This window comes from Notothenia coriiceps, unplaced genomic scaffold (assembly GCF_000735185.1).
Source record: "Notothenia coriiceps isolate Sejong01 unplaced genomic scaffold, NC01 NC01_scaffold00002739, whole genome shotgun sequence".
NCBI classification, from domain to species: domain Eukaryota; kingdom Metazoa; phylum Chordata; class Actinopteri; order Perciformes; family Nototheniidae; genus Notothenia; species Notothenia coriiceps.
In genome coordinates, this window is record NW_011335440.1 from 22,962 (window position 1) to 48,621 (window position 25,660).

At 40.6% G+C, this 25,660-nt stretch overlaps 3 protein-coding genes across 4 annotated transcripts in view; 2 read left to right on the plus strand and 1 right to left on the minus strand.

Moving 5' to 3' along the window:
* fbxl13 (F-box and leucine-rich repeat protein 13) overlaps positions 1–1,548 on the minus strand; it is a 15,884-nt gene extending 14,336 nt beyond the window's left edge. The window contains exons 1-2 of one of the 2 annotated variants that reach the window (XM_010765829.1): positions 1,469–1,548; positions 497–581 (exon numbers count right to left, since the gene is read on the minus strand). The gene's annotated coding sequence lies outside the window, so the exon portion shown is untranslated. Of the gene's footprint in view, positions 1–496; positions 582–754; positions 1,148–1,468 lie in introns of those variants that run through there. The other variant, XM_010765828.1, reaches the window with a different exon arrangement.
* LOC104940834 (DENN domain-containing protein 5B-like) lies at positions 518–25,300 on the plus strand. The gene is made up of 22 exons (XM_010765822.1): positions 518–535; positions 6,934–7,261; positions 11,375–11,484; positions 12,151–12,865; positions 13,420–13,607; positions 14,938–15,435; positions 15,617–15,848; positions 16,648–16,798; positions 17,736–17,826; positions 17,910–18,029; positions 18,417–18,569; positions 18,683–18,761; positions 18,855–18,930; positions 19,552–19,680; positions 19,797–19,918; positions 20,205–20,350; positions 20,434–20,552; positions 21,306–21,490; positions 21,664–21,746; positions 22,248–22,374; positions 22,580–22,754; positions 23,596–25,300. The coding sequence occupies exons 2-22, from the start codon at positions 7,153–7,155 to the stop codon at positions 23,777–23,779; spliced, it is 3,792 nt and encodes a 1,263-aa protein (XP_010764124.1). The 5' UTR covers positions 518–535; positions 6,934–7,152; the 3' UTR covers positions 23,780–25,300.
* Positions 1,540–6,062, plus strand: armc10 (armadillo repeat containing 10). Its single transcript, XM_010765821.1, has 6 exons — positions 1,540–2,016; positions 2,658–2,803; positions 2,912–3,046; positions 3,140–3,316; positions 3,453–3,524; positions 3,695–6,062. Exons 1-6 carry the CDS (start codon positions 1,761–1,763, stop codon positions 3,944–3,946), a joined length of 1,038 nt encoding a protein of 345 aa, XP_010764123.1. The 5' UTR covers positions 1,540–1,760; the 3' UTR covers positions 3,947–6,062.
* Positions 25,301–25,660: the final 360 nt, after the last annotated feature.

The window sequence follows — 25,660 nt, forward strand, 5'->3', positions numbered from 1 at the left end:
AAATGCTCTAAATGGAAATCTAAGCTGACAAAGACAATATAGGATTATCCTTCCAAAATGTTCAAAAACATGTACAATGCCTGTAAATGTGATTGGTAATAAGAACGGAGGATACTGGTGACTAGTTTCCTTAGGGGTGTGCTTTTTGAAAGTCAATATAAGTCTAACGGTGACCTTTAGAAAACCTGTTAAGTATCTTAAAATGGTGTTAATGTGAGTAAATGGAAAGACTGGACAAGGTAACCGACAAAGGACAACGCAAAGCAATAGGAAACACAATTTGATAAACAAAACACAAATGTATCGTCCAGTTTTATATAAACGTTACCTCTGAGACATTTTGGCTCAGATATTGAATATCTTATTTGTCCTGGACCTTGATTCTTTACTCCTCCATATTGTTTAGCCTACCATGAATATCACTCCAAAAAAGTTGAGCAAGTGAGCCCCCAAGTGTCCATCCCAAGGAAAGTCACAAGAAAGATGGTCTACCTACCAGTCAACATCCTGAAGACTGCCATGTCCCTGGAAGGCCGTGAGTGTTTTTCAGGAACTGTATAGGGTCATTGGGTCAATAAGGCCTATTGTCAAAGAAGCCGAAAAAAAGATGCAAATTACTTTTCATATTCTGAAAATGTTAACATAAGTGATGATAATAGTGAAAAACATAGAGTAGTCTAAGCTCATGTTATATGTAATATTACCTGCAGCAATCTTTACTTAATACATTTTTATGCACGATGACTTAGCCTACCTTATATATTTGTGGCAGGCAGTGTTTTGGATCGCACTCATTTAGAGCAGGCTTTGCGTTTGCCCCAGCCATAGTGTGTCTTTTGACACATTTACAAAGTCGTTTAGAGTAATTGTAGAGGAATAATCGAGTATCTTAACAAATGTTAACTAACCTCAGTTCAATTTAGCGTTTGTCAGATTTGGCCTGGTTGTTGCCAGGTAACGAATAAAGTAAAATGTCACATTAGTGTTGGTCAACTAATGTCATGCGGGCTGCGGCAAGATGTAAATGTGACAAAGTTGGCAAAATAATCGGTGAAACGCACATTATGTTTTAACTAACACATTGCATACGTGATTTGTATGTGTATAATACAATGCAAAGTCAATTGATTGTTTATAGCCAGAAAGTAATCACCCAGCGAACGATTTGGTCGGCCACTCTCTGAGCCGAGGCGTTGCCAGGTTGGGCTACTTTTATGCTTTTCAATTAAGTGTGTGGTTTTAAACAATTTAGGTCAAATATGTGATATTTCGGGCAACAATATCACAACTAAATCAAAGCGTTATTCTTATTGACATATTTATGTCGTCATAGCTTTATGATACAATAATTATGAATGTTATCTGATCCAAAATACGTTTATTGTATGTATGACCTCTATACATCACTTTGTCCTGATTGTAACCGTGTTATTTATTTTTATTTGTGTGTCTATTGATAAAACATTACCGTTATCGATGGCGACTCTTAAACTCTGACTGTACTGCTTTTTGTCAGTCAAATATGGCAACCCAAGCTGCCCGGAACCACAGAGCATTATCATTGTTGACAACTGTAGCTCGGATGCAAACTTCTCCAGCTTTCAGAACAATGAAGCTGTCATTCATTTGGTTGGGTTCTGTTGTGGTTTCAACGGGTTGTCTTCAGCGCTAGCTTACTGATGAACCGGGTTAGTTACGTTACTGAGCATCAGTAGCTTGACGTTAGCTAGCTAACAGTTAGCTAAAGACGCAGCAGCAGCATGGGCGATGGCAGCATTACTCCCAGGCTCGGCAACATGAAAGCGTTTCTAGGTTTAGTTGCCGGCGCTGGAGCTTCCTACGGTTTATATAAACTCATTAGCGGGGAGAGTTTTAAGAGAAACAAAAAAAGTGCTGCCAATGAAAGTGCTGGTGTGAGGAGCAGTCAGCCCAGTGAAGGTACCCTGCAGCCGGGCAGCCTGCTGGCCAGAGTGTCCGGACTGGATGTGGTCTGTCCCCGACCTGTGGGTGCTTCAGGTAAGGGCCAGAAGCTTTGACTAACATATCTGATTGCTCCAGCATATTGTGTATCTAAATGATTTCTCTTATGTCCTGTTTGTAAACACAGACTTGCCAGTATATCCCAAACTATGATCTCAAATGTGAGCCTTTGACTGTTAAAGAAAAGCTACTGTGTGTGGTATTCAGTCTCCTCCAGTGCAAAGAGTTACACATATGACAGCTGACAACTCTTTAATTTAAACACAAATACCTGTACACAATGTATATATTTTTATAATATATATAATGTACGTTTCTTATATATTGATTGTTGTATCTGCTTTTATTTTTAATTTATTTTCTCTTAAAGGTCCCATGTCATGGCCATTTCCACTGATCATAATTCCATTGTTGAGGTCTACTAGAATAGATTTATACCGTGCAATTTTCCAAACTCACATTGGTTTCTCATACAGCATCTCTGTAAACTACGTGTATTATTTTATATGTATATATGTGTGTGTGTATATATATATATATGTATTATATTGAATAGGTTTATATTTTTGCACTAATACATCAAAGCACGTTCCTTGTAAGTGAAAGAATGCATTGAGATCTACTGGATTTTGATTCTGAATACCAATAAATGTTTTTTAAATTATTTTCCACCGTAGGTGACCTCGCCCACCAGTCCCCTGGCAACCTGGATCCACAGCACTTGAAAATGCTCCTGTCATGTCTGCAGACCAGCAATAATACAACCGACAGATGTCGGATCCTACTTACGCTAGGAAATTCTGCTGCCTTTACTGTGAATCAGGTACAGTAAGAGTTTACTATCTTAGAAAAACGAAATTCAAGTGTGCTTAGTACTGAGTTTTTCAGCTATGTATTATCATTTTTATTTTCTTCTATTCTAATCCTCCAGAATCTTTTACTGGAATTTGAAGGGATTCATATCATAGCTGGTTTCCTCTCTGATCCTGCACCAGAGGTTAGAGTGCAGACTCTGAATGCTTTGAATAATCTATGTATGAACATCCAAAACCAGGAACAAATAAAGGTATGTCACCATATGCTGTACTGCAAATATCCTGAAATCAGTTGCTGCATACAAGATAGTCTGGTAATATATCCATGCCTATGTGTCTCATAGGTTTATGTGCCACAAGTGTTGGAGCTGATTGAGATGTCTCCAGTGAACTCTGAGCTCCAGCTTGGTGCTCTCAGGCTGCTGACCAACCTTTCAGTCACAGATAAACATCAACACTTGCTAAAAGGATCAATTACACTTTTACTCTCTCTAGTTGTTGTGAGCAAGGAAACTTTACAGGTTGGTATCTTCAAAGTAGCATCTGAATAATATTATTCACATTTTTCATACCATTTTTTAATTTTGTAATAGCTCTTGGAAATCAGATAAAAGCTATGAATACAGTATGATTTATCTTCTAATATTTGCCTTCCAGGTTCAGGCTTTGAAAGTCCTTGTAAATCTGTCATCCAATCCAGATATGATGGATGACATTGTTCAAGCTCAGGTAAGAGTAAAGGAAATATAAAAATAATGTATCATGGTTCTGCATTAAGAGGTCAAGAAAATAGAAATGCAGCATCATCTATTTTCTTTTGAAGACACACTGTTGTGGAAGGTGCAGAGTTCTTTTATACATCCTCATTTTGCACTTGTCTTTTCTGCTTTTCTCTGTAGGCGCCAGCTTCTGTTGTGCTGCTGTTTGACGCACGAACAGCCTCTGCCGTGCTTCTACGATTACTGACGTTCGCAGGGAACTTAAAGGCCTGGAGGGCCTCAGCCCAGGTGGCAGATGAACTGAGGCGGAAGCAGGACTGCCTCTTCCGGGTCATGTTAGATGAGTCTTCCCAGCTCCACAGCAGACTGGTCCAGCTGCTCTCACACCCTGATGTGGAGATTCAGTCCCAGGTGGCTCGCATCTTGACATAGACCTCCTTCTCTGCACACTTGACCCACCCATGCACAGCTTATGCTTTCACACAATTTGCCAAAGCCATCAACCCTTCACCCTTCAATGTCAACTATAAATCTATTGATATAGTCTCATAAAATAGAAGGCTGAGAGGCCTTCTGCTGATATTAAGCTTTCATTTCTTCACTATCTACATTTACAATGCTCTAGAGATCAGAGATTTTCAAAGTGGGAGTCAGGTCTCCTCAAGGTAGGCTCAATTGAAGGGAAGGGAACATTATTAAAGTAATTATTACTTAAGTTATCAAAGGAGGATCTCATAGAGAAGCCTACATGTGTGTGATTTAGTTAGAGCAATAGTATCGAGATACATTTGTTTTCAGGGAGTTTTCTTCTGCTTTACCAGAGTCAGAAATACCATAGGACAGACCTATTATGTATTTTCTGTCTGAAGTTTTGTCAAACGGCAATATTAGACTGATTTAGCTTAATTGGAGCTAAAATAGCCATGAAATAGCATAATCATGATCCCATAGGAATTTTGTGAGGAGGCCGAAAAGCGTAAGACTTTGAAAACCCCTGCTCTACATCAATATTTTCGTCACAGTTAAGTTAATTATCCATCACACCTCACCAGCCATATATACACTTTCTTTCACTAAAATGAATTGATGAGCAACCAGTGAGCAGCAGCAGACCATTCATGCAATATAATGTAAAACAGACAACCTCTCACTGTCTTTTCCTGCCACCTGCAGCTTATTCTCATGACCAGAAAATGTTTTCCTTCAAAGATCCACAGTGCCCTCCCTTCTGAGAAAGTCATGTACTCTCTCTGAAGGCATGTTCCAGGTGACATTTTGGAACCCAAACCCACTGCCAAACATTTTCTAGAGAATGTGTCAGAACGACCTGCGCAGCTCGACCAAACCACCCTCTGAGGCTCAGAGAGACACTTACTGTAGATGGAGAGCCGTACACCTTAGCATGCCTTGGAGACAAGAATGGCTCATTTATCAACATGTTGGATTAAAAGATCATGTTCTTCAATAATCTTTGATTTATGTAATTCATTTGAGAATCAGTGCACCATGACTAGTCAAAGATCCGTCTGTCGGGAAGAACTTGTAGCTGAAACCTTACCTCCACATTAAGAAGAGCCACCAAAGTGGATGGGACACCTTCAATAATTAACTTGGTCATATGCACAGAAATTACAGAGATGCATGGAGGCAAGACAAAGGGAGATTCAATTACACAAAATACTGCAAGTTATAATAAATGGATAACATATAATATTAATTAAATGGAAAATATTATACATTTGTGGCAGTAATTACAAATGAATATACTGAATGTAAATGGTAAGGATACAACGTGAGTAAAGTTTGACATCAAAGGGGCACCAACCTCAGCTTCCTGGGAAAAAACCAGGACGTAACTGGTGGCGTTGCATCTCTCAGACACGCCGGTAATACCCCAGGGAGGAGCGGGGGGGGAAGTAGCAAGGGAAAAGGATGTGCTGTGATTGTTTCAGCTAACACACATATTGTGCAGATGCGCAGCTTGAAAATGAATGGAGGGGTTGACCTCTTACAGAGTAGCCTGTAATAGTAATTCCTTTGTTTTCTAACCATTAGTATATTTAAACATTTTTCTGCATACAATGGTTATTGAATAACAAAAGAGATAGAATGTTAAGTATGCACTCACAGTAAGTGAAAGGCTAGAGCTGTGGGTCATCGGCTCTCTTGTAGTATAGAGTGAAAGTGCATGAAAGAAGGGATTATCTCAGAATATGATTTTTAATGCAAGGATTTTATGATATGAGCCTGTCCAGGTGTAATGAAATGCTGCACATTTTACTGACCTTATTGAACCCAAATCCTAAAAATCTCTCAGGCACTATGGTTTACCAGAACAGCAGGAGGCTGATTTACTTGTGACCTAGATTATAAGATTTATTTAATGAAGCTTTTTGCCTATCAAATGACAAATGTTTGTTGTGTTTGTTTGAATGGTGCAATAAATACCCTACAAGACAAGATCTGTATATCAACATCCTTATTTCTGTTTTTTTCTTAAAAATATTAATCTAGTAGCAATGACTGAATTTGTGTCAAGCTCTGCTGTTGTTGGCTGGTAGGCGGTGCAATTGGGTCTGCCTTTTTGCTTTGAATACTAAGAACCCTACCATGAAGTAGAGAATGGAGTACAAGCTTTAATTTCCAGCAGGTTACTTTAACAGTATTTTCTCTGGTCTCCTTTACAACTGTATCTTCATTTCTTTCAGAATGCTGTTCCTGGAGTCGTGAAAATGTAAAAAGTAAATGTTATTCACTGTTTAATAGAAAATAGTGTAAATAACTGCTACACTTACATCCTACATTTTCCATGATGTAACTTATATGTATTCCAGTTGTTCCCTGGCTCCTTAAAAAACAAGCTCAAAGCATTTCTTTCAAACTCCACACCTCAACTTGTAGCTCAGGCTTCCTTTGAGAAAATTCTCAATTCAATTTTAAATTATTTTCTAAGACTTTAGAAAGTTCCTTGCAGAGCCTTTAATATGATTTAGACTACAACGGGTTGCATAGGCTTGAAGAGTTGTACACCCCATTAATTAAATTACATTCATATGTAAAATGTGTGGAACAGCCTACATTCATCAGTCAACTTGTATATTTATATTAAAGTTGTTTTCTTCTAGACGGATTTCTATTGTTTCAATTACCAATTTAATGATTTATGGTGTATTACCTTTAGTGTCCTTAATTTGTAAAGCAATTACATTGAACAATTACACGAGTAGCCTATGCATATTTGGGTATTGGCCTACAGAAAAATATTTGCAAATGTATAATTTTGACAAATCACTGAGTCCAAGAAAATTCTTGATTTGTGCGATGTTGGCACGGATGATGATTTCGACGACAACCTTTAAAATGAGGCTTATTTAACAGTGATGATGCTCTCAGGTCTTTGTCTCCCCCCTCCCTCGCAGGCCCACAGCGTCCTCCCCCTCCCAACAACGAGATGACCATCGCCGGATCCCGCTGAGCCCGAGCAGAGTCACAGAGGCGGGCGACAGCACCCAGCGCACGGATCAGAAAGCGAGAACGAAGGGGGGCGAAAACATTTGGGATTAGCAGCATCAACTATGAACATCCACCACGTTGAGTAGCAGCAAAACAAAAGTCTCACACCTTAAATCGCGTCGAGGATGAGCGGGACTGCAGCGGCCACCGGATCGGCTTCCTGCCGTTTCGCCCACTATTTTGTTGAGTGTGGAGTGGACACGGAGACGGGCCTGGAGCCGGACGATGGAGCAGGTACATGGTCTACAAACACCCCCCAAACAAATCCATTTAAACTCATACACATCCGTGGACACGTTTCATGTCATTTAAAAACATGTAATGTTGGCCTGTATGTGTAGAGGTGACATCCATTTAAATGTGTTTTGATTGGACACCACATTCCTCTTCCTTTCACAGGGTTGTTGACAACATAATATCCTGTACAAAATGGCATGTTAATTACATTTTACCTCCAAAAAGATTTTCTCAAAAAAATTCGATTAGAATGTGCTATTATATAATGGCAGGATTTGAGTATTTAAGATATATTTTAAATGTAACAGATACCTAACACAATATTCAATTCATTTTTCCATAAACACATGATTTGAAGCAATAACCTAAAATGACCATTTTACAATCATCCATAGTCCTGTCCTTTTGTATTATCCCTGCTTGAAGAGACGCATTACCATTGTGACCATTGTGTTCATTGTGTTTTCATCATATTTTCAGCAGCATCATCGCAAGGCAAGTGAAAATATAGCTTTGTTGGTTTCTGCAAGTCATCCACTGTTACTGCTACACCTGGATAAGGAATAGCAAAGATAGGGTTTAATAGAAAGCGGACAAGATGTTGTCCTATAGCACTGGAGCACATATGGAGCATCCAGGCAATGGATCGTGCATAACAACAGGAATGTGTGTTTGAACGAGCTCCCAGATTACACTGTTAGTGTTTTGTAAACCTAAAAGTATAAAAAATGATAATCTGAGACATTTAGTTTTTCTGTTCAGCTCTTTGTGCTGTCAAACAGATGGATTTCTTCTTTCATCCATCAAAACACATCTGTCCTTTTCTTATATAAAAAAAAAAAACAAAGATGGGAGGAAATGGTTGATGTAGGTGGATGTGGGGGTTGCCAAGGTGATGACAGCTGCAGTGCTACTCGTGATGGTTTATTTGTGGTTGAAAGCTTCTCAGCTGTTATAGGAATAGAGACCCCAAGTGGTGCTGCTTCTCTCCCACTCAGTTGTTGACACTCATCTAGGTGAGGTGAGGACAGATTCACCCAGGAGCCCTCTGTGCACCCGTTCTGCTCTGAGTCTTTGTGAGGAAAGGGCTGCTCAGGTGTGTTCATTACCAACTCTTTCCAGGATCTCAAACAATAGTCACGCCCTTTCTTCTCCCAGTGTTCTTGGTAGCAGAAATCTAACTCATGTAGAGCAGCTCGTCAGGGGCAAGATGGCAGGCAGATCTTCTTTCTCTTTCAGCCAAATGTCTTTTAGAAAACAGTGTGTTTAGGGTGAGCTGTGTATTGCGAGTGAACCCAAGGCTTTGCTGCAGATTAATTACTGCTCTAACTTACCATCAGGGGCTTTGATATCAGACTCCCTGTGGCGAGTGGCAGCTCTGCTGGCCGGTATATCTGAGCTCCACCAATCTGATTATATAACAGCAGGTCATCTCAGACCCACTGCAGCAGGGGCTCCGCTCTCCTTTCAAGGGATTTTCTGTCTGACAAAACCTACATTTTCTGTAAGCTGTAGTCAAGCAATGTTTATTCTATCTTGTGCATCTGAAAGTGTAGGGATGTGTGAGTTGATACAGCATCTCTGTATTGCATAGACTAATAACACAATGTGTGAGAGTATGACTACCGAGAAACAGTCTGCCCTTGTTGGCTTCTCAATAGACGCCACTGTGTTTTCTGCAGCCTAATCAAATGTCACGTGGTTTTGCCTGATGCTGGATGGCCGAAGCTTCAGCAGCAGACTGTCACTGGGGGATGACATCACAGAAGGGCGAGAACTCCCTGACCCTACATTCAAGTTTCGTATAAGAATTTACACTTTTAATGTTCACAGAAAGTAAAAACTGATTGCAAAGAGGTGTATACGTTTTGCACTTGTTTAACTGTACGGAGAAATTCCAGACAGTTAATTTATTTTTAGGCACTCAACACTTACATTCTTTATTTTAAGCAAACAAGCCCTGCACCATGTCTGTGTCTCAGGCTGAGATTTATCTTTGTGATGTCACTTGATTCATCCTCTAATGCGCGGACAAATCTCTAATATCAAAGACAGAGTGAGTTTAATTATTTTAGCCAGAAAAGAACAACTCCTCATCATTCAGTGCCAGCTGAAATGTTCTGTCTTTTTAATCTCTTTTGCTTTTTATATCGGTCCTCATCTACTCATGTAATGATGTGTGATGAGTGGGACGGTGGGGGTAATTCTGTTGGTGAGCATGACAGATGTCTAGCTTTATGGCCGTTCAATCAACCCTAATGAAGTGTGCCTGTTTTAGGGATGGGGCATCATTCAGTGAGGTAAACCTGTGTGATGGATCTCTACACAGTGGACTGAATATGAAACCCGTTGTTGTTGTTGTCTTAAAGATTATAGTCACAGTGTTAATGAATGAATATACTTAGGATTAGAGCTGAAACACTACATGTATGAAACAATTAGTCAATAGACTGAAAATGAATCATTACATTTTGTTAAACAAATACACAAAAAATCAAACCACAAATGCCAAATATGAACTAGTTTCAGCATCTCTATTATGAGATTCATCACATTTTCTTTGTGTTATGTGAAATTAAATGTAATGTTTTTAGTTTTAGCACTGCTGGTCAGACAAAGCAGGAATTTCTAGGTGTCACATTTGGTTTTAGGAAGTTGTAAAAGAAAGTCATTTTGAGCTAAAAGATTAATCAAGATAATAATAGGGATATTAAATGATTATTACAATAATGATTGCTTGCAGCCCAGGTCATACATGGTTTCTACTGTGTGTATGTGTTAATGTGTTTAAAGGGCTAAGCATGCTAATTACAGCCTCACTGAAACAGACATTTAGGCATTCATTCGAACACAAAAACAAACATCCCTCTCCTACCCGGTGTTGTTAACACAGAGAAAGAGAGCGGCTCCTGCTGAATGGGGTCTCTGCACGCTGTGTGGTGGGAACTCTTGCCAAGTGGCATGTTGGTGTTTTTTGGGGTCAGCTAATGAAACTCAGGATGACGTAAAGCGCTGACGAGCTTCGTCTTGATGGCTATTTTTCGAAGCCCCAGCGGAAGGTGATACCATGGCAACTAGGTGCTCGATGCCTTTCAGCGCCAACACCAATTTGTGTCTTTCGCAAAGAACATTGACTCCCCCTCTCTTCACTGTGATCCATTAGCTTCTGTCTCCCACTTGTGAATGTGACTCAGTAAAACTTGAAGTGGTGCTCCTCTCTCATTCTGCAGTTCCCCCTCTTAGGTTGATATGCGATGTTCCTGAATGCTGAATAAGTGTGTCAATATGACACCCGAGAGAAATGCTAGTTTGCCATTTGTTTTTGTTCTTGTAATGCAATGGTGTCAGTTAAAGCTGAACGCAGTGAAATGGGGAATACAGTGAGGAGTACTGTCCAAGGGCATCCCCCTCCTGAAAGTGGCTGAATAATGAATGTTCCTTATTCACTACTGTCAATCCATTACTCACGCTGAATCATACACACGCATTTTATTTTCTATCTTCAGCAGCTCCTCTTCCTGTGCTCATGCTCACAGACAGCACTCTTTATGTAACCAGAACTAGATGCTGACACGAGGTGCAGAGACTAAAAAGAGGAGAAACCTGAACCAGTCAGGTCAACAAATTAGATCTGAGCATTGTGACTCTGGGAATATAGAGTTTTCTTGCATCCAATCCTTTCATGCACATGTAGCTGTGCTATAGAAATCTGTAATTCTTTGTCCTCAGCCTGAGTGCGTTTGGTGTATTAAAAGCAGCATATTTTATCCTCTGCTCTCTCTACAAGCATAAAGAGTTTCCTTCTGCAGGGATGAGGGGTGTTGTACTGCATTTCCAGTGTATCTCTATTATGAGTGGAGTTACATAACACTTGGAAGGATTTTCCCTTTTTGCTGCAGAATAGTCGTTGCTGTCAACAAAAGATGAACTTCATCTTTCAGCTTCAGCTTTTTCCTGAATCAAAGCTGTGGTCTTTTTGTGATGTCCTCTGATCTGTCCTTTGCATCATGTAATGAAGTTTGTCTCAGCAGAGGTGAAAGCAAACATCCTTCTGTAATAATATGGTAATCCTTAAACTCTTTTTTTTCTGTGCCACTGTTTGTCTTTCAGGCGAGGGCTTTGAGCAGAGCCCCATCCGACGCTCATTCAAGTCAAAGGTTCTGGTGCACTACCCCGAAAGCACAGACAAGAACCCCTTCAATAAAGATGCCATCAACATGGTGAGATCTTGGATTGCACTTAAATGTTTTCTTTCAGTGTCGATCTTAGTGGAAATGAAATGCCTTGTTTGTTTGTATGCCAAATGTTTTTGTGTATAAGTACATTTGTCAAATTACAAAAAGAACAACATGATAACAATATTATCTTGAACATTTTTATTTGGAGCCAGTTATCTTCGCTTGTCGCTGCTTCTCATAGAATATACTCTCAAACTCTTGGTTGAAAAGAAGGTCAGGAGGATGAAAGCAAAATATTTCAAAATAAGTCTGCCAGGAGACACCACAGTATTTTGTGTTATATATTTATAGTATTGGTAAAATGCGTGGTATGGTCAACGCTTTCCAGGGTCATTGGGTTTTCAGACAACAAAAGCAACACAACATAGAAGAAATACTTGTCTCGGGGGAAATGACAAATATTGTACATTAAATCAATTATCATACCCAGTTGTCGCATATTGAACAAGAAGGTTACTTGTTTAGCTTCTTTAATGGTATTTTCTATGATGGGTTTGTTTACATCATCCAGGATTGGCTTTAGTTTAGTATACAGAAACAAGAGAATGGTTTAAAAGTTTACCAGTACTATCAGTTATTGAGGTTGTTATTTTGTGTCACATTTGAATACCAACTTTGTTCTTAACCCTCTTTTTTTTGCCTCCTCAGCTCTGTATGCCGAGGGGTCTTTCCTTCCGCACGCAGGCAGAGAGGCATGATTTTCAGTTTCACTCCTTCACAATGTCTTTTGACGACGGCACACGTTCCTACGGCTTTGTGCACACCTTCTACGAGGAGGTGACCAGTGCTCAGATCATCACTGCCATGCAGACCCTTTTCCAGATGCACCACGTGGAGCACCATTCAGCTTCGTCTGCCTCTTCTCCCTCTTCCTCGTCTTCGTCTGCCTCCTCGCCCTCCACCTCCAGCATGGACTCGCTCGTGAGCAGCCTGGATGAGTCGGACGCTGAGTCTGTGGCCGGGCTCTCCGCCTGCCTCGGCTGCGCGGGGTCATACGATCCAGCTCGGGACACTCTGTACGTGTCCAAAGCGCTCTGCCTGCTCACGCCGCTCCCCTTCCTTCACTCTGCTCGTCAGTTTCTGTCTCAGCTGCACCAGGCTGTGACCTCCCACACAGCCCCTCCCCTCCCTATAGAGAGCTACATCCATAACATCCTGTACGAGGTGCCGCTGCCCCCCCCCGGCAGGTCTCTGAGGTTCCACGGGGTGCAGGGGCCCATCGTGTGCCAGCGGCCCGGGCCCGGAGAGCTTCCTCTGGGGGAGTTTCCTCTTGGGGAGGCCTTCTCACTGCTGGGTGTAGACAATATGGTGCAACTTATTACCTGTGCACTTTTGGAGACGCAAGTCCTGCTTTGCTCTAAAGGTGAAATTTTCAGTTGTTAGCATGGTTGAGATGACACATGAAATTCCCTGTTATTGCCAAATGTACAGATGACCTCAAGATATTAATAAAGTCATTAAGATAAACTTTTATAAATGTTATATTGATTAAAACACTTCCAGCAGATCCATTTGCAGAAATTAGAAACATCTCTAGCAAATCAGCTGTTTAACGCCTAACAAATTACCATTATTAGCATGACATATTTTAATTTTAAAATGTACTCTACCTTTACCCTAGATGTAACCTTCCGCAACAGCATAGCAGATGGGTTTGAGGTTAAACAGATTAGAGAAACTGACTTTGCAACTTAATGAGTGTGGAGTATCCCCTCAGTTATCAGGCTGTGCTCTGTAGCATCAAATCAAGAATATGAACAAAATACTTCTATATGCAACTTCCGTAAATTGATTTGTTATAAAACTGTTAAAGGAAATGCAATTATTTCCCTGACAAGGAGACCATCCCTAGATATTATATTTTATTCCCTCATGCTAATATCCTATTGCTCTCTCTCGTCCTTCTCATCCTCTTAGACTACCAGCGTTTGATGACAGTGGCCGAGGGCATCACCACTTTGATATTCCCATTCCAGTGGCAACACATCTACCTGCCCATTGTTTCTGCCCCGCTGCATCACCTCCTGGAGGCTCCTGTGCCGTTCCTGATGGGCATCCAGCGCAGAGAGGGAGCTCAGCGCTCCTCCCTCCACCTACCACACGAGGTACACAACTAAACAAGAGTTATATATATGTATGCATCTGTAAGGCAAGGCAATTCAATGTGCTTAATAGGAGAATATAAACACATTCAATATGTTAAGCAAAAGACGATAAGAAAAACATTGTATTGACATTTTATATATTAGTAAACAAAAAGCGAGAAGATCTCTAGCATCCTTTGTTAGCACTCAAGGTTGCAGACACTTGGTAAAAATGTAAAAATAAGGATTTAATGATGTTTTGTTGAACTGAAATGTTTTTGCATCCATTTTCTAAACTTCTCTGTTATGCATGCGTGACAATTTGCCCTCTGTCTCGGGCATGTCAAATTGAAACGATACATTTCCTCGATCCAGCGTCTGAGATCACTTTATGTCTGAGATCACTTTATGTTGCATGAAAATCTCACTGAAGCCTCTTTGATGTCGCTCTGCCCCAGAAAAGATACAGTTGAAAGAAAGCCTGGGGGTTGGGGGGGAGGGGGGCAAGCATGAGAGATCCAGAAAAATGGGCGTCGCTGAATAATTAATGAGAATTAGGGATTCCTTAAGCTGTGCAATTGTGATAATTTGCAAGGTTTTAATTATTTTAATCATCTATTTAGAATTTGGTTGGATTGTGGTTTCTTATTTTCTCATTTTGACACAGTTTGGCTCACATGTCCAAATCCCTACACTAATTTGGTCTTTCTAAATATCTACTGGCTGGAAGAATTCTGAATGCTCATCTTTTCTTGTCCTTTAAAACATGTGATCTTCCTAATGGAATGAAAGAGACGATGTAAAGATGTTGCCTAAATAGTAAAGACATTAACTAGGAGGATGAGGCTGCACAGAGTAAGAGGATGCCTGTAACTGTCTGATGTTCAGTACATCACGTCCCCCTGAGGCTGTAAACTGACTGTCTGAGGTCACCGCTGAAGGTTGAGTTGCTGCTGACTGTGGCATGCTCCACTGCTGCTTCCAGAAGCTGTATTTTTAAACAGTGCCTGTGTTTCTCACAAAGTTCTGTACTTCATTGCTCAGCATCTTCTGGCTCATGCTTCTGATCCCGTGTGACAGCCTGATATCAAAGATTTCCACAATTTCCCCCGTTGCTGTGATAACAGTAATCAGTAGATAATCCTTCACATGCTAAAATCCTCTGAGGTTGTTTCATGGTGAAATGCCACAAAACTATTAATGGAAGGTAAATCTTCATCTCTGATCTTAATTGGTTGTTAAGCTCAGCAAAATTGTTATTGGCTAAACCTGTTAGGATTTTCTGATGAAAGAATTGGATTAAAAGTGTTTTTCATGTTTTTGTAACTCTCTTGTTTTTTGTTCCACACAGGCTAACATGTGCTTTGTGGACATTGACAATCGCTGTGTTGAGGCCCCCGAGGCCCTCCCAGAGTTTCCAAACCATGCCGAGCTGATCCAGGAGCTGAGTGAGGTACTGCTACATTTCGGACTTCCTCCACAGGGCGGTGTGACCAAAAAGCCTTACACTGCGTCCCCTCGCATGAGCAGCCTGGTGCTGGAGGACCTGATGGAGGACAGGAGGAACGGGAACCTGGGAGGTGAGGAGCTGGCAGTGCTGGAGAGGCTGCAGGCTCTGGCGCGGAGGTGTGGAGGAGAAAAGATGTCAGATGCAGGGAAGACGCTGGAACACGTGTTTGAGGAGGAAGAGGAGGAGCTGAAGGCGGCAAAGCTGAACATTCAGCTGAGGGAAGTGTTCGCTGGACGGTTTTCTGCCATGTTTGGCAGGTATGAGGAGTTTGTCATCCACAGCGCGCTGGATTTGGATTCCTGGTTGAGCAACCGAGAGGGGACGTTGACCTTTGACAAGGTACCCAATTAGATGGCAAATCAATCAAACTATATTATTCATGCCAACTTATTTTCATGTATGATTACCTTTTCTGTGTTTAAAATCATTTGTGATTGTTATGAAAAACAATAAATCCCTTCCCATTTTGGATTGGTTCTCCTTCAGCTAATAATCATTGTTTTGCCATCCAATGTTTCAGGGTTCCTTCCTCTCCGGTCAGCCTGCGACCCACTTGCACTTCCTGTCCCGGTTCCTGGAAACATCCATGTTTTCTTCCTTCGTGGATGGGAAGGTGATATCTCGCTGGGCGGACAGAGAGCCACTGCAGCAGCTGTTTGACAGCCGTCTGGAGAGGGATCGACTGTACGATACAGACGAGGAGGAATCCCGTAACTGTCGCTACAGGAAGTGCACCACAGGCTTCGAGTCAGGTACTGTAAAGATGCTCATGAACAAAACAGGCAATCACATCTATTCAGTTGAAAGTACTGGGCATTTAATAGTAACTTACATTATTAGATACAGCCATTTAAAGGAGCTGTGCATTTAAATCACAATCTATTACCAGGAGTTACATCTGGATGTTTCTTCAGCATCTGGGTGGCATATACTGATAAAGTAGGCTGAATCCCCAGTAGATTGAGCAGAATGATGAAGTGGGTGACAGATTGTCAAGAGTGAATCTGCAAATCTGTTGTCATCTGTCTGGGTTTATACCGTATGTTGATTATGTTGCTATCCTTTGTGCGACCACCATTTTTCCTCTCTCTTTTGTAGTCAGCACCAAAGGTCTTGCTTTCTTCTTAAGGGAGTGTGTGGAGAAAATGTATTCAGATGGGAACTAAAAAGGAAGTTAAATGGAATTATCTGATGAATGATTGAAACACAAAAAGGATAGGATATTAAACGAGACAGGGGAAGATAGATAGAGTTAGGGATTTAGAAAGGGTGAACTGAGGATACAGCAGGGATCGGCATTATAAATAAAATAAAATATAAGCGGAGGAGAGGGCTTTGTGTCCTTTAAAACAATTTGGAAAGTGCACTGATTGCAATTCAATCCGGCTGTGTCACTGCTTGTGAAGCAGAGACTAAATGTCTCTGCTTCTGAGATGTTGTGACATTATGTTACTCCATGCTGTTCAAATCCACCCTTATCATTACTTTCATGACTCATCGTATACACAGTACATGTCGATACTGTTAACATTGCTGGGTGTGTCTCTGCAGCTCAGGCCGTTGAGCGCAGACTCCTGAAGGCTGACCACACCGCCATACACCCCCACCTGCTGGACATGAGGATCGGCCAGGGTCGCCATCAGCCAGGTTACTTCCCCAAGCTGCAGGCCGACGTGCTCACACAGGGACAAAACACCAACAAGTGAGCAATCTTTTCTGCTGTTATTTTACGTAAAAAAATAGGTCTCCAACCAGAGCTTCTTGTGACCCAGGCCAAGGAAATGCAACGAGTAGCTCAATATACATTTTTAATTTAAACCAATATATCCACATACATTAAAAGACAGGAAAAATTCACATAGGAATACAAAGTGGTTTGATGCTGATCTTGAATAATCAATCGATCAATCAATCAATCAATCAATCAATCAATGTTTATTTATATAGCCCAATATCACAAATGTTACATTTGTCTCAGTGGACTTCACAGTTTGTACAGAATATCAGTATGACAATACGACACCCTCTGTCCTTAGACCCTCACATCGTACAAGGAAAAACTTCCGGAGAAAACCCCACAGTTTAAAGGGAAAAATGGGAGAAACCTCAGGGAGAGCAACAGAGGAGGGATCCCTCTCCCAGGACGGACAGACGTGCAATAGATGCCGTGTGTAAATTGAAAAGATAATACATTTGAAACATAGGTAGTCCAAATGTTTGGAAATGCATGTGTGTATAATAGGAAGATGAATCCACGAGGATATCCATCCAGGACTTATGATCCAGGACCACAGCCACGACTCAAGATCCAGGACTCGCGATCCATGACACAGGACCGCAGGATCATCCATGACTCCGGATCCCGGCATATATAGACACCAAAAAGAAAGAAATTTGGGGAAGCTGGGTTACTGAATGAATAAATGTTTCATTAAAATGAATCGTTAACCATGCTTCTAATTGGCAAACAGTTGAAATAATTAACAAATAGGAAGGGTTAAAAGGGTACATTTCATTGACTTTGTATTCAAATACAACAGAATTATTTTTAAAGTTTTGTATTTATTTTCCTATCTGTTTGAAATCCTTATGTTTTGAATCTCAGTATTAAAGTTTTCTTCTGTTGTCTGGGTGAACAGGTGGTCCGGCCGTGTTACAGCTTCACACAGGACTGACCTAAAAAGATCACCGGTGACGGATCACTCAGGAGTGGACAATGAACAGAGACAGGTACTTTAATCCGTTCAGACACACACAAAGTCACACACATACTTTTAGGATGCGTGATTCATTTCCTTATCTGTGCTTAACAGAAGCATGCATTTGCAAGGAAGACCCTCCGCCAGTCTAAGCTGCTTGATTCATCGCCTCAAGCTGTCACTCAGAATCACAGAGAGTTTGTGGATGGGCTGCTGAGCGAGTGTCGTCTGAAGGTAAGAGCTCTTTCTGCTTGATAATGGAGGGACTGCAGCCATGGCATTCTTTAAGGGGACATATTATAAAAATTCAATCTGGAATGGCTGCCAACTCTCAAACAGTCAAATAAAACGTCCTTACTGAGTTTTTTGTGTGCTGTCTTTGTCAGAAAAACATGGGATTCATCAAGCCATTCAGCTTTGACTCGATCCTGTTTAACATACAGGCTCATTGAAACATACTACCTTTAAAACTACCTTTGCAGAGGTGCACCATATTGTTTCTGCCAATCTGGGGAGTTTGTGTTTCAGGAATGTTTCCGACAGAGGGTAAAATAGGCATAATTTGTCTCCTATAAATCATTGAGTGACGTTTATGCCATAAAATATTCCCTGGCTTTTTAGACTAAACGGATGTTGATGGAGAGGATGGGGAAGGAGAGTGTTGAACTGGGTCAGGGAGAAGCCAACATCACGGGCCTGCAGGAGAACACACTCATCCACGGCCTGTGTGACCTACTGGAGAGAACCTGGGGCCATGGTCTGCAGCTGAAACAGGTCAGACTCAGACATTTAACTGATGTAAACAAATCCACATTATGCTAATGAAGACAAAGAGGTGATTGTACGAGCAGGCTCTGAATATTGACGTGTGTGTTTTTTCTGAACAGGGGAAGTCCGCCCTTTGGTCTCATCTGCTCCACTACCAGGCGGCCTGGGGGAAGACGGAGACACCAGCTAAGGCTCCAGGTCAGAGAACAACGTGACTGGTTGTGTTTTCTTGGTAAAATCCTTGAGTTAGGAATCAGATCATCATTTGTGTTTTACTTGCTGTCTGTTCAGGGTGTAACGGTTTGGACCAGAGGACGTTTGAGGACGGCGCTCTGCTCCTGAGAGGATCTTTGATACAGGATATGAGGTAACATGAGCAAAGGTCACAAAAAACATACATCTTAACTTTTTAATAATAATAATAAACATACATTACATCTCAACCATTTGCTCTGTTCTGAGTCACATGCTTCGATCTTATTAGAATATATAAAGTGAAATACTTAGTTACACAGCTTTTTTTAACAATGTTTTACCTGTTTGTTGTTTTATTATTTGTGGTCATGCAAGTTAACATATTTTGGAAAAGCATCTTTTATTCATTCTCTGAGGATTATGGGAAATTCATAGCCATCCTTGGAGCAACAATGTCCTTAAGTCTTGCCTATTTCTTTTGTTTAACACAAAGTTCTCAACAATTACTATTTTGTGTGAAGATTTAGGTGTGTACACAAAGAAATGGCAAACACATCACATCTAATAAAACTGAAACTGTATTATGAAAATAAAGAAGGCGTGTCCTATTTATGACCATACAGAAACATTTCAGGGTGAAGAATAGTTTGTAAAGGTCAGTTGCTTTACATATGTTTTACCACGTGTATCAAGTAATGCACTTTTAAAGTCAAACGTACCTAGTTAGTATACAATGTAATGAGACAAAGTTGCGCATTAGAGCTTATTTTCCATGTATCTGTTGTTCTTCCAGGTTCATCCAGACCATGGGTGAGGGTCTGTCTGAGGTGGGTCAGGCTCGGGCCTGGATCCACTTGGCTCTGGAGAAGAAGATGCTCTCCCAGCACCTGAAAGAGCTGCTTACAAACCAGGAGCTGCTCAGGTCAGCCTCACACAGGACTGACTTAAATCTGTGACAAGTCTCATGTTTCTGGGTGTCATTTATAGAGTGTCATGATTCTGACAGATCTTTTTCCCTTTCTTCTTGTCCCCCGACAGGCAGCTGTATAAACGTCATGCATTCCTGCTCTATGAGGAAGAAAGGGAGCAGTTTCTGTTCCACCTGCTCTCTCTCAACACTGTGGAATACCTCTGTTTCACACGCGTCTTCACCTCCATCAGTAAGTCCTGTAAACTTGAACAACTAGAGTTTACTGGCAGATTATAGCTTACAGGGACACAGGAAGTTTTCTTTGTGGTTGTGTCTCCTCCCCACTGGCCTTATATAATCAAATTGCTGCCAGTATCCCATGGATTCACACAGACCTTTGAGACCTCAATAAAACTCCCCCAATGCAGTGACAATTATCTTTGCTCTGGGTATTGTGAAAACAGTTGACGTCTTTTTAGTGTGAAGGGAATGATTATCAATTAAAACGTTGCTTTTGGACTCTTGTGTCCCTCCAGGTATTTCATACCGTGTTGTCATAATACCCATGAAGAAGCTGAGCATTGCCATGGCAACAGTTGACCCTTGGGTGTGCGTGTCAGGAGAACTGGGTGATTCAGGAGTTCGACCGGTGACAAAGAATACACAAGAGATTTATTTCCAGGTTTGTGACCCCACTCTGCAGCAGTAAGGTCAGCATGTCTGACAGAAACACATCTCTAATGTGGTTTGTGCTTTTCGTTTCAGTGCAAGAACCTGGGCAGGCTGAGCACCCTGCAGCTGGGACAGGAGAACTCCGGCCTGCTGGCCAAGTGTCTGATTGACTGTGTGATGGTGTACAATGAGGTCACTGGACACACCTACAAGTAAGCCTTCGTCTTCCTCTCTGGTTCCATCACTAGTTAGGGAGTACTGAAATAACAAACTGGTACAAACAATATCTGCATTTAATCTTTTTTGTACCTAAATCTAAAAGGAAATTAGCATATGTTTTGTTTTTGTGGCAGCCAATCACCATAAGTGTTCTTCGAATAAATGCAACATGTGATTGGCCAACCATCGCAGCAGCTACAACCTTTGCAGTCTGCATTGTGTTGAAGACGAGCATGGTGTCTGCCAATGATTTCTAGATTAGCGACTCATTGATTGATTTATTAAAATGTCGGAAAAAAGCGTAAATATCCATCCAATTTTTCAAAGGTGATGTTTTTGTCTAAACCTCAAATATATTCAGTTAAAACGTTTATTTAAATCACAGAAAAGCAAAAAATCTTATATTTCGACGATTAACCAATTATGACTATTGTTAGTTGACTGTGTAAGAAATCATTGAATACTTTACTTTCAAAATGTATTTGTGTAATGATTATTGAAATTGGGCGAATTGGTGGTGGCATTTTACTCAACTTAATGCTTCCATTTACACGATGAATGATGATTTGAGATTTCTGAGACAGCGGCTTGATCACATTATAATAATGTAGTGTAGACTTTGAAATTGAGTGACTGTACTGTGAAAATAAACTATGTACACTGACTAAATCTGAACTGATTAAGGAATGGCACTTGTATAATAAATATTAGCATATAATGAGACCATGTCTCTTCCTACCTTTAAGGTTCCCATGTGGCCGATGGCTGGGGAAAGGAGTGGGAGACGGCAGCCTGGAGAGAGTTCTGATTGGTCAGCTGGTGTCACCTGGTGGAGAGGAGGATGCTGGACGGTGGACAGGGACGCCGCCGGAGCTGGCCTCTCCCTCGCAGAGTGTGCGGGCAGTGCTGGGATCGCTTGGCAGTAGAAGCAGTGCGTACTGACAAAGAACACATTCTTTAGTTACAATAGCTGACCTAGTTGTTGGTACAATAACAGATTATGCTCCTGTATCACCTTTCTATTTAGCTCCAAGCCACTTCCCCTCATGCTAGTCATCATTCATCCTAATGTTCTGTCTAACTTTTATTTATTTATCCTGACAGGAATGCTTTCTAGTGAAGTACAAGAAGAAATGAGAGAGGCAGCAAACAACCTTGTTAAACACTTTCACAAACCTGAACAAGAGGTATGTGACTCTAAATAAATAGTTTAGTGTGCATTACACATTAAAACATATTCATTTAAGTTGTTGGTTGACTGAGCTAAATTGGGAGGAAAATGGTTAATGCAAAGCATCTCAAGCAGCGCTGTGAGACTGTCATCCTCCTGCATGTTATTTTGATCTCTAACATGGTTCGTTACCCCGGCCCCAGCGCAGGCCTCATTTTTCTCGTTGTGTATCAGACTAGCCTCTCTCTCATCTCAATCGCATGTTAAAATCTCTAAAGAGACTTGATGGATCACTTTTTGTTTATCTGTAATGGGCCTCCTATTTATTGTAATAGCATCTTTAGTGCACAGGCTCTAATGTACTAGCATTTGCTCTGCTCTGTTTACTACCTTTTAGTAAATGAGACATGAGGATTTTGGATTTGAGGACATTTCAGGGGATGTACTATAGTTTAAAGATGTGCCTCCTGCTTTTAGTGCCTCTGCTCACTCCCATTTCTCCCCCCCCCCCTCCCCCGGGGAAAACCTGACAGTGTTGTTGTGTGGAGAAGGAGGTCTGGTGCTCTCCTTGGAGAACTTCCTGTTGCACGGGCTCAAATCTAACCGTCTTTTCCTGAGGAACGTGTTTGTTTGGGACTTTGTGGGTAAGCCTTGCGAGTTCATTCAAAGTGATGCTTTACTGATCCTGTCTCCATCTAGTGGTGATGAATATGAACGTCACATATCAAATTGCATGCAACAAAGTACGATTGATGTGTTTTGTTAACAACCACTGTTTGTCTTCTACAACCTTATTTTCTGTATATCAATATGTTATGAACTGACAGTGTGATGAACTCTTTCCTATAGAGAAGGCAGTGGTTTCCATGGAGACGGCTGATCAGATGGGTGACCTGCACGGAGCAACGATGACAAGAGGTCCGCCGTGTGACTCACTGTGCCGCTACGTCAACGCCATCAATGCCACTCAACGAAACATTGGAAAAGAGGGCAAGTTCCAGCTGTTAGTCTGCTTGGGAATCAGGTGAGTGGACATCATTGTGTTTATAAAACAAGTATAGGTTTATTATTGGACTCGTACTATATTGTAATGAATCCAGTTTAATACACTTAAAAAACATATTTGTGAACCATAAATAGGGAGACAGTTTTAATGGACTATAATCTGATTTAAAGAATTGGTCATTCACACTCACACTGAACCCTTTACATAACACGCAGTTCAGAAACGCTAAGTGTCCATCTTCGTATTGGTTGGACAAGAGATGCAGAAAAATCATTCAGATCTAAGTGAATTTAATAAAAGTATTAATAATATATTTTGTTTTCAATTAACTAAACAAGACCTTATTTGGCGATCTTTTTGTTCAGGTTACGTGTCAGTGCTTTGGCCTGCAATTTGAAGGAAAGAAAACTTGACAAATGAATGCTGAACATTTTGAAAACAAAATATCTTATTGAGATTCCCTATACTGTGATAGGATTCAAGATAATGGAGGGAATTGACTATCTTTATCAATTATCAATATTTTAATACAAAACATATCTATATATAAAAAATATCATTGTGTGATCATTTGAGAAGTCAGTCAATAGAATACAGCTTGTAAAAAATGGTACTATGACACTTATTTAGCCTTTTGACAAACATTTCCCCCACCTGCGATTTGGATATTGCACTGGTCCATATTACCATTTAGAAAATATTTAGATGAAATGAATCCTAGTTTCTTATGGTTGAAAATGGTTTCATTAAAAGGTACACAGCCAGGTCTTGTAGTCACCTAACTCAACCTGTTCCAATCTTAAACTTTATCAGGCATTTTTAGGACCAGTACTAACCACCAACCTCTTCTTCCTGGCAGGGACCGGCTTCTCTCTCAGTGGCTCCCACTGCTGGCAGAGTTTCCTCTGACACTGCGGACGTACGAGGAGGGGTCTCTGCTGCGGGACCGAGCTGCTGTCCACTCCCTCTCCCGCATCCTGCACACTCTCAATGAGTTCAGCATCACCCTGGAGACTGCACTGGTCAAAGGAGTTGACCTCTGACCCCTGACAGATTAAACCCCTATTCTGTAACCTACAGCAGGAATGCAGGGTTAAAAATATCTCTCCATCTGTTGGATAAGAACATTCAGAACTTGGAGAAATATGACTTTATCATAAAAGAGGACTGTGGACTACATGAAGCCACTGGCAACTCAAGCTCCAAACATATTGCCTTGTTCAATGATGTAAATGTGTTATACTGTATTTGCTTCAGGAAACAGTCCTATGCTTGTTTACACTGTGAAATTCAGTTTCCTCGAGGAGAGATAGAGACGTTGATCATCCCACATCTACAGTAGATATTCCCACAGTTCACACCATTACCTGTACCTGACCCGAGGACAACTATAACTCTCCTTCAACTGCTGTATTGCTTGCACTTGAACTTTAAACTAAGCACATGCATGGCCAAAATATGTTTGTTTGTTTGTTTTATGTCTTAGTGTGTTGTGATCTGAAATATCAAGACTCAGGCCTTATTATATACATTTATTTCTGATCTTGTTAATTGGATATCTTAGTACATATACTCCAGAAAGATAATTGTCCGTACTCTATAATATGTTAAAAATCTTATATTATTATGCTCTTGTTATAACATTTGTAACATTTTGCCTGTGCTCATTGTTTACTTCAGTTTGGACTCACTTACTGAAGAGTTGTGCTCCTGAAATCCTCCGTTGTTGAAACACTGAAACCAAACTAGTGTCCTAAATGTGTCTGTTCAAATAGCATTTGTCTCTCTTGTCAAAAAGCTTTCCCTGCCTCTCTCATTGTCATTATGTTTTGCTTTATTGGACCTTTGATAGAACTGTGCCCATTTGTTATTATGGTGTAATTAATTTGTGGCACATTTTTATGTATAAAGGCATCTTATTTGCGTCTATTTAAAACCATAGATTCCATTATGGACACATTTTACTGATTATGTGAATGACAGTCATGTTGTTGTTTCTAAACTGTTCTGTTTTCTTTAGGCAATGAATAGAGCACAGTTTCTTAAAAAATGCTAGGTATTATGTTAATGTTGATTCATTTGAATTGAATTAAGATAACACTGTCTCCTGCACTGTCCTGCAAGCACTATGTAACCCACAATGACCAAGCCTCTACTATGATTTAAACACAGATTAGAGAAAGCAATAATGAATTGTTATTTATGAATTGTGTTGTAAAAGATTAAAGATAATATTGACATAACTGACTTTTTTTGTGTTCATAACTCAAATATGTGGTGTCTGAATGGATATAAGAATATTGCATATTAAAATGATTATCCAAGCTTTAGTAAAAAAAACATAGCCAACCTATCAGCATTCAAATTAAATTACCGTTCCATTCTGTCATTGTCACTGCACCAAAACATGTTTGGATTTTGAACAAAACAAATCTGAATAATTTTCCAGTTTTTCTCTTGAATGATTTTTAAACTGTCTAATTTCTAAGGGTCAGAGGGAGGGTTTTCTGAGCTGTGCAGACCTTTGACTCCTTGATAGGTTTTCTATAAAAAAGATTAAATTCACTGCCATAACTGTGCCTGATTTCTATGTTTCTAATTTGGGTTTAACAAGATTCCTTCATTGTCATTTGACAAAGAGGGCATCTTTAAATCAAACAAGTAACTTTTCTAGTTTATGTTAAATTATTAGTATTATATATTGTATACACTGTAGTCCACGGGAAATTGTGAGAATTACTCCAGAGAAAACCCTTCTTATTGACCCAGTACTGAAACACATTAATCAGACGAATCTACAGTCAGATCACTCAAGTGGTTTATCGCCCTGAACTGACCACTGGATGGAGGAGGGCATGTTTCTCCCACCTTTTATTTACCACTAATTTGTCACGCAATTGAAATCAACAAAGCGCTTCTCGCTG

Bases quoted from the DNA above. Each gene is read 5' to 3' on its own strand.
- armc10 (XM_010765821.1), top strand. From the start codon at position 1,761: ATGGGCGATGGCAGCATTACTCCCAGGCTCGGCAACATGAAAGCGTTT. The intron at 2,017-2,657 runs GTAAGGGCCAGA...TTTCCACCGTAG, and splicing joins CCGACCTGTGGGTGCTTCAG to GTGACCTCGCCCACCAGTCC. The intron at 3,317-3,452 runs GTTGGTATCTTC...TTTGCCTTCCAG, and splicing joins TGAGCAAGGAAACTTTACAG to GTTCAGGCTTTGAAAGTCCT.
- LOC104940834 (XM_010765822.1), top strand. From the start codon at position 7,153: ATGAGCGGGACTGCAGCGGCCACCGGATCGGCTTCCTGCCGTTTCGCC. The intron at 20,553-21,305 runs GTAAGCCTTCGT...CCTACCTTTAAG, and splicing joins GTCACTGGACACACCTACAA to GTTCCCATGTGGCCGATGGC. The intron at 22,375-22,579 runs GTAAGCCTTGCG...TCTTTCCTATAG, and splicing joins GTTTGTTTGGGACTTTGTGG to AGAAGGCAGTGGTTTCCATG.